Raw genomic sequence first — 9,047 nt, forward strand, 5'->3', positions numbered from 1 at the left:
TGGTTAGATTTTGTTGTTTTATGACCTTATAAGTTTGTGAAATGTTAGAAGATGTGATAAGGAAACAGTTATATTAGCGTAAGTTGACTTTGTTTCTGATTTCTAAGTGTTTTAGTTTCGATATGAAGCACGGTGATAGATTATGTGTGTGTGTGTTTTGGGAAATTTTTTAAGTGGGTAGTAGATAGGGTGAAGTTGGGGTACTAGATATGGTAACTTGTTACTTTTCGTTCTGTTTCTCCTTTTAGTGATCCTCTGGTTAAGATTATACGAAGTTTGTGTGCCTATAAGTTTGTTCAATGTTTGATGTGGTATGGACACATTAATATTAACCATGCTAATGACTCTTTTTGATCGTGTTTTAGTTTCGTTATGATGCGTGTGTTTTTTATTTTTTGGAAATTTCTAAGTGGGAAGTAGATAGGGCATAGTTGGTGTACTAGATATGGTAACTTGTTACTTTTTGTTTCGTCTCTCCTTTTAGTTATCCTCTGGTAAAGAATTTAGTCATGTTTCCTTCAGACACAACACAACATATTAGAGGATTGATTTAGTTAACATTAGCTGTACTTTTGATCAGGATCCAGTCAAAGATTTTGTATTTAATGCTTGGGTTTTATACTTTTATAATCTGTTCTGTGTGTCTATACGTTCATTCAATGTTATATGTGATATGGAAACATTGGCGGAAGTCGGAAGCTAACGAGGATTATTATAGAACCTGCTGTCGACTTTGTCTCTGTTTTGGAAGTGTTTTAGTTTCAATATGATGCGTTGTGATATATTACGTGGTTTTTATGGAAATATGCAAGTGGGAAGTAGATAGGGCAAAGTTGGTGTACTAGATATGGTAATTTTGTTACTTTTCCTTCTGTTACTCCTTTTACTGATGTTCCCTTCAGACTCAACAAAGAATCTTTTAAATTGACAATGATGGCCTTCTATATGTGTACTTATTAGTAGTGCGTTTAAGCGTGTGCTATTGGTCTGATGCATATGCCTTTTCTTTTTTTAGGTTTTTATTGTGGCTGTCACAAAATTTAAGCTTTGGTTTCATGTGCTGTGGCACTTCAGTACTGTCATGCACAACTGTGTTAACAAGGTTTGTTGCACAGATAAAGAATATAAATTGGTGCAATGGCATCGTCTGGTAAATTTGATCTGTCATCTAGTAGCCCAGGCAGGCCACTATATAATACTGGGAAACGTGGTTCCCATACAGTCCCTGCAATGGACAGATCAGCAAGTTTTCGTGACAACATGGAAAATCCAATTTTATCTTCCCTTCCAAGTATGTCAAGAAGTAGCGTAAATGTACGTCAAGGGGAAGTGACTAATTTTTTTCAGTGCTTGCGGTTTGACTTAAAGTCGATGGCTGCTGAATATAAGTGTAATAGACATGGAGATTTTAAAAGACTTGCAAGTGCTGCCCTTTGTACACCAGATGATTCTCCATCTGGTTTGTTTAAAGGCAAGCAACCCTTTTCTTCTCCTGAAAACTTTAAACGACTTAAGGTTGGGTTGCGAGAATCAACAATAAAAGCCAGGTAGTTTTTTATTTTTAAATTTTCTTTCTTTTCCGGCGTAAAATATCCTAACAGTCTTTCAATTATCAGGGAGAGAGTGAAGATTTTTAGCGACGTTTTATCGGTGATCAACAAGTGTTTTCCATGTATACCCTCAAGAAAGAGATCTCGACCTGATGCTTTTTCTCCTAGTGTCACTGTTGGCAAGATGGGTAGTGCTCAAAACAGTGCTCTTACAAGTGCCTTTGACTTTGAGCAACAGAAAGTTGAAGAGAGGGGTAAAAATGTCATTCCTAACAAACGAACCAGAACTTCTATGGTGGACCAAAGGGTTTGTATCTGTCAAGTTCTGTTAAAAATAGTCATACTTAGACAGTGTGCAATTATAAAAATTTTGTTTTCTTTTCTATGGTTGTTAGTTTGTTGGTTTTCTAGTTTTTATATACAAGTCTGAGTTGCGTGTTTTGAATTTGTAGGCAGATGTGCGACCAAACACTCCTGCAAGATCATCCGGATCTGTAGATAGGGTTAGAGAAGTATTAAGACTCCCAAATAGTAATACTCTTCAGGGTGTGGATAGAGCATTGCCAATTGTAGCTGATGGCTGGGAAAAAGCTAAAATGAAGAAAAAACGCACTGGAATTAAGGCTGATGTGGCACCAGGTACAAGTTCAATGTTGGCAAAACCTATTGATAGTAGCAGGATGAATCCAAGGAATCTTGCTGATGCAAGGTCAAGGTCAAATGATCCGCACGAGTTCAGGTAATATGTTTTATGATTACTGATTATATGTCAACTAGCTGGCTAACTATATTTATGCATTGCTCTACTGGAGTTCTGGTTAGCTGTTGTAAGGCAATTGGTTAAAGATTTTATAGTACAGTCGAAACTTTGTCTCATATGCCGTTTAATCTCTATAAGTGAAATTGCTAAATTGATGAATAGGATTGCGTGAAATTTCAAACTCAAATGACTGGACACAATGTAGATGCTGAATATTTGACCAATTTTAGCAGCTAACTATAATAAGCAGCAAATTAGGAGCTTTACCTTCAGCAACCAATTTACATTGCCATTTTTCTGCTGATTTTCAATAAATGCTGAGGTGGCATCTTATTTGTTGTAGGCTAGGAGCTGCTAATGGAGGTATGCGTTTTTCCATCCCAAGGCCCGAACAGGACAACACATCCCTGCTGCATGATAATAGAGATCAAACTACTAACTTGGAGCATGAAAGGACAACTGTGAAAGCTTTTAACAAGTATGAAACTCGTTCCTACCATCATTTTGATGAACCTGGTTTCATTTATACCAATTCTGAAAACAAAAATTTGATTGATAAAAAGACAAAAAATGCTCATAACAGAAATGTTAAAATTAAACATTTTTATTTAAAAGTGTGTCGTCTCTTAAAGTTTAACATTATCTTATATAATGATAACAACCAGGGCCAGTGTCCAAGAAGACTTCACTTCCGGTACACCCTCATCTACCAGTAAACTGCATGCAGCTGCTCGGGGTCCAAGATCAGGGTCAGGTGTGGTCCCTAAATTGACCCATGGCCAACGCCCAACTGTTTCCAACGGTTCGAACCCTGGTCCTATTAGCTCGACCAACCGTAAACGCAGTCTATCAACACGGTCTTCATCTCCACCTGTAGCTCAGTGGGCTGACCGCAGGCCCCAAAAGATGTCACGTACAGCAAGGCGAACCAACCTCGTCCGTGTTTTGTCCACCAATGATGAAATTCCACCTCCGGGTAAAAGTGACATAAGTGGAAAAGGGCACGGATATGTTAAAAGATTTCTCGTCAATTCTCCTAAACAATTTAAACCAAAAGGTGATTGTAGCATTCGGTCATCTACACCATCAGAGAGTGAGGAATCAGGGGCTGCTGAAATCAGATCTAGGGATAGTTTTAAGTCTGTAGAAACTGAAGTTGAAGATAAAGATGGCTCAAATGTTCAAAAGATGTCAACTTTAGTCCTCCCCACAAGAAAAACTAAGCTTATGAACGAGAAGCAACATAAAAAAGGAAGGGGTTTTACTTCTGCACGATTTGTCGGCAATGCGGGGACAGAAAAACAACTAAGAACTGGCAGAGTTGGTTTTGATAAGCCTGAAAGGTTTTACATCTTCTGTTTTTTAGATAAAATTTCATATATATTCTTTTAAATTTCACAATATCGTATTTAGCCTTTTAGAACACCATAACTGATTTTTCACACATTCTGATCTTATTTCATTTACTATGGATGTGTAGATATGATATTTATAGTATTTTGAAATTGTGAATTTGATATTATGAATATTTTACTTTCTGAAAGGATACATGTATATGGTTAATCCTTGATGTTAAAATGTTAACTAACGTTCATATTTTATGCAACATTCACAGTAAAATAGGTCGGCCTCCCACTAGGAAACTCTCAGGCCTCAAAGCTTATACTCGTCAAAAGCATTCTTCATTTACTGCTGCTACGGATTTTCTTGGTATTGTAACTGCTGACTATTCAATTACAAGTGTTAGATTTATAGGTTCTTTTGTTTTTTTCTCTAACCCTCTTTTAACCAAGATTAATTCTGTTACCTAATACTTCAGATGATGGACATGAAGAGCTTTTGGCTGCTGCAAATGCTGTTATAAATCCTGGTGCTGTTTTCTCTGCCTTTTCTTTTTCCTTCTAATTTTTTAGAGTATTGTTTTATGTGATTCTAAATGATGGAGCGGTTAATTGCAGTTTATGCATTGCCAAGCCCTTTGTGGAAGCAGACGGACCCACTTTTTGGTTTTGTATCTGATGCAGCTGTGACCTATTTAAAGCAAGAGGTGATGGTTCTTTATAGGTTTGAGGTTTATAAATCTTATATTTATTTTATACTTTAACTCAGTTTCAATTGCAGTCGAATGTGAAAATACTTATCTATTTAAAATTTTGATGTTTCTGGATGCAACTTCTTATTTTTTTCTCCTTTTACCTTTTTACAGAGAAGCATACGATCTGCTGCTGACATCACAAGCCCAATCGATAACTGTTATACAAAAAATGGAACAGAAAGTAATAGTGAATACTCCGAGAGTTTAACATCTTCTAAGGGAATTTCTCTCTGTCAGAGTCTTCTTGCTGCCCTTATTTCAGAAGAAGATAACAATGATGAATTAAACTATAATGTTAATGGATCTGCATTTGAGTCGGAAACCGACTTAATTGCTGGAAGTTTTTCAAGCGGTTACAGGATAGATTATACGTTAAGATCATGTAATGAGGTGGCACGTAGCCGGTCAGGCAATCATGTTATGTCCATGGTGGATTCAGCAATTGCTACAGGTTTTGATCATTGCTACAGTGGTCTGCTTTTGGATTCAGAAATGATAACCAGTTCTCAATATCAGTATAGTAACACGTCCATTGATGAAAGACTTCTCATGGAAATTCATAGTCTTGGACTCTACCCTGCACGTGTGGTATCTCTTTCTCTGTCTCCGTGTGTGGGTGTCTGTATATATATATGTGTGTGTATGTGTGTGTGTGAATTTGCACGCATGCTTCACTTTGTGCCCTAAAATTTATTATAGTTGTTGATATGAATTTTCTTTTCTTTGTTCAGCCGGACTTGGTACACAGTGGAGATGATGACATCATCAACGATATCAATAGGCTGGAAAAAAAGCATCATCAACAGGTATAAGTCTGTCATAAGGATGGAAACTTTAAAGTTAAGAATATAAGAATTTTTTTAGAGATATCCATTTAGCAAACAACAATTTACTATTTGAAAACCGAAGAATTGAAGTATGCTAAATGTGATATCTGTTTAATGAATATAGATACCTGTGTCCTAATATAGTTGACCAATAGGTTTCCAGGAAGAGATACCTACTCGACAAGCTTTTAAAGTCAACTGAGGAAGCAAGGGAGCAACAGGAGAAGTAAGTGCTTTTCAAAAAAAATTATTTACAGTTTTTGATCGGTTAAATAACTATACATTATAATTCTTAGTTTCTTACTTGACTATTTGCTAATTGCTTGTAGGGAATTTGAACAACTTTCTCTTGAAAAGCTCACAGAAATGGCCTATCAGAAATACATGGTAATGTTATTGGGGTGTTCTTTCTTTCCGTTCTAATTAAATTTGTTTTTCATATACCTATGTTAATCATAGAAGTACATAGGGATGAGCTCGGGGATGGTACCGGTACTGATCCCTAAAATTCCTATCCCGAAATTGAAAATATTTGGTACCGGTACTGTACCGATACCGTAAACTCAAAACTTGGTACCGTACCGAAAACGCTCATCCCTAGATGTACATACAGTGTTACATTTTTAATTATATTTTTGTGTGCTAATGAATGGCTGATTGCTCTGCAGAGCTGTTGGGGTAAGAGTGCGAGTAGCAAAATGGCTAAACAAGCTGCTTTGGATTTTGTCAAACGGACGTTAAACCGATGCCATGAATTTCAAACAACCGGCAAAAGCTGCTTTTATGAGTCCTTGTTTAAGGAAATGTTCCACTCGGGATTATCACAGTTAAATCATACAGAAGTTGACGATGTCATCAACGGAATTTCGACGGAAAATTCTTCAGGTACTCTATTCAAGTGCTTCACAATTCCAGTATTCTGCAACTCTGTAAGCTCTGTAATTAATATTTTTCTTTCAATTAAATTAGGTACGCAATTAAGCTCCATGTTGAACAACCATGACATGCATCCGTCTGAGCAAACTATTGGCAAAGATAGCGTATGGTCAAGCAGGAGTAAGAAGAAAGAGTTGTACCTTGATGATGTCACTGCTGGTACGACCTGTACATCTTCGTCAGGGGTAGGAAGAGTAATTATAAATAGTGTAAAAGGAAAGAGAAGTGAACGGGACCCCAGAAACGGAGGTCCTAAAGTCGGACGACCCGCAAAGACTAAAGCAAAACCGAAACAAAAAACAACCCAATTATCTTTGCCTGTTAATGGCAAATTTCCAGATCAACCAAGGGCAAAATCGTCTTTTGACCCAAAGCCCACTGTCGACGAAAAGGACGAGTCTATGTTAAAGGAAGAGGAACCGCTTGATTTGTCACATCTGCAGCTACCTGAAATGGTTGACTTTGGTGGTCAAGGGGAAGACATAGGCTCATGGTTAAACATCGAGGATGATGCTTTCGCGCACGACGATGATTTCATGGGACTCGAGATTCCAATGGATGATTTAACAGACTTAAATATGATGGTTTAAAATTTTGTTATGTTGTATAGGACACGTTCAGTATACTCACAAGATGGCACGCGCCATGTTCAGGTGGCATTACAGTCGGTAATTAGGCTACGATTCTTTTTCCAAGAAGAAAAACGAGTGTTTTAGATTTTGTCCGCAGTTTAAGATAGCGTGTTTAGGTTGTAAAAATCGTTTTTGCTACCTAATATAGCCAGTTTGTACATGAACATTTAGTTTCTAATAAGATTAATTGCTTCATATGAATATTGTATTTGATTTATTTTCTCATAAAGACGAAAACTGGCATGAAAACGAGTTATTACAAGATTACAACCCTAACGGAATGCTCTGTTCGTGCCTGAAAAAGTTATCCGGATCAAACTCGGTCTTTACCTTCACCAACCTCATGAAATTATCTTTGAAATACCTTCTTCCCCACGAACTCGCCTTCACGAAACTTGTATTATCGCCATTTTTGTCGTTCATTCCGAGATCAAGATCTCTGTAGTTCACATAAGCTTCTCTTGGATCCTTTGAAACATACTGACCCATGTACCTGTAAAGCTTCCTGATCCACTTATAATGTCTTTTCATTGCTTGTTTATCATTCACAGTCCAACTGTTGACATACTGAATCTTGAAAAGAACACCATTTCTATGAGGAAATGGTGTTTCTGATTCTGGAATCCTTCCCATCATTCCTCCATATGGATTCCATATCATTAATGGGATTTCTTCTTGGAAGAGAAGAATCTTTTCCAAATCCCTCTCATTCCGGATTCCGGGATCGGGGTTTTGACGAAATCCGATTTCTCTTTGAAGTAGTTCAAGAAAGCGGGTTTCCCGGTGAGGAGGAAGGTGGTCGGGACGGTTTTGGGGAAACCCGCGATGTACATGATGGATTCGATCCAACTCATTTCTAAACAATCGGGTTTCCCCAAACCCAACTCGGGAAAACTTTGGTTTGTGATCTCTAAGAGACGGTCAACTCCCCCGAGGAAGAGCGCGTTGTAAGATGTACTTATGGTTTTTCTAGTTGTGTTAGGTAGTTTAGCATTTTGGATAAAGACTCTCATGAAAAGATCGTTGTCGATGAGTGGAGCCACGTGTTGCCACTTGTAAAGAATCTCAGTGGCGCCCTGTTCCAGTGTTCTTGTCACACTGAAAACTGTGACAGTCTCAGGGACAGGGACGAGTTTTAGTTTCCACGAAACTATAACTCCGTAACTCCCTCCTCCACCGCCTCGGATGGCCCAGAACACATCTTCGCCCATGGATGCTCTATCCAAGACTTCTCCTTTGGCATTGATGATTTTAGCGTCAAGCGCGTTATCAACTCCTAGCCCGTATTTTCTCATCATGGAGCCGTATGCACCTCCCATGAAATGACCACCAGCGCCTAGGCTCGTGCAAAGCCCTCCCACAACCGCGTGTGTTTTGCTTTTCTCGGCAACTTTGTGGCACCAGCCTCGACCCAAACCGAATTATCATCAAGATCAATGTTAATGGCACGCATCTTCGACAAGTCAATAAGAATGAACGGAGGGTCCATAGCGGACGTGTAAGATATCCCTTCATAATCATGGCCTCCACTTCTAACCCGGAGTTGAATGTTGAGCTTCTTGGCACAAATAACCGCGGTTTGAATATGATTTTCGTTCAACGGGGTGAAAATAACCTCGGGTTTGGGATTGGAAGGGGTTATGCAACGAAGATTTTCCACGGTTGAGTTGAGAGTTAGTGGGTAATTAGGAGTTTGAGGGGTGAAAAATGTGTTTAGTGTTTGAATGGTAGAAAGGCATTGTTGAAAGGTGTATTGAATTTGGTTTGATGATGAAAATGGAGCAAGTGAAGATAGTAACAAAAGAAAAGTTGTAAGGAGAAAATGAGCCATTTTTATGGAAGGCTTTGTGATACCAAGTATTTGAGAAGTTGATAGATTATACATCAACTTTGGTTGACCAAAACATATCTATGCACATGTCATGCACATGTCATGCACATGTCATGCACATGATGTATTGATTAAAATAAATGTGATTAGTTAAAGAGTGATTAATTTAAGCAATTTATATTAGCCTTAAATGGCTGTATTACAAAATAACGTTATGGTGTGGTGTCTACATATAATTATAGATTGATTTGTTTGTAAGTTGGGTTTATCAAGCATGTCTAATGATTAAGATTGAGAAATTGTAAAATTATAACCAATAAAGAACAAAAAGTAGTTAAAAGGGTGAAAAAAATCACAAGTGAATGTTAAGTTCTTTTTATTTAAGTCATAACAAAGTTTTATTTTATTTAAGTATA

The 9,047-nt window shown here is 37.7% G+C and overlaps 1 protein-coding gene and 1 pseudogene across 1 annotated transcript; one reads left to right on the top strand and one right to left on the bottom strand.

Moving 5' to 3' along the window:
- The first annotated feature begins 1,137 nt into the window (after positions 1 to 1,137).
- LOC143632532 (uncharacterized) lies at positions 1,138 to 6,997 on the top strand. The gene is made up of 14 exons (XM_077101027.1): positions 1,138 to 1,547; positions 1,617 to 1,857; positions 2,003 to 2,289; positions 2,654 to 2,788; positions 2,976 to 3,653; positions 3,926 to 4,020; positions 4,130 to 4,180; positions 4,269 to 4,357; positions 4,517 to 4,993; positions 5,137 to 5,211; positions 5,388 to 5,458; positions 5,562 to 5,619; positions 5,901 to 6,117; positions 6,202 to 6,997. The coding sequence occupies exons 1-14, from the start codon at positions 1,138 to 1,140 to the stop codon at positions 6,756 to 6,758; spliced, it is 3,441 nt and encodes a 1,146-aa protein (XP_076957142.1). The 3' UTR covers positions 6,759 to 6,997.
- A 54-nt stretch (positions 6,998 to 7,051) lies between these two features.
- Positions 7,052 to 8,636, bottom strand: LOC143632566 (monolignol oxidoreductase AtBBE-like 13 pseudogene; annotated as a pseudogene).
- Between the last annotated feature and the right edge of the window lie 411 nt (positions 8,637 to 9,047).

This window comes from Bidens hawaiensis, unplaced genomic scaffold, assembly GCF_021521415.1.
Source record: "Bidens hawaiensis isolate Kalapana, Puna unplaced genomic scaffold, B.hawaiensis_p1.1 tig00006397_1, whole genome shotgun sequence".
NCBI classification, from domain to species: Eukaryota; Viridiplantae; Streptophyta; class Magnoliopsida; order Asterales; family Asteraceae; genus Bidens; species Bidens hawaiensis.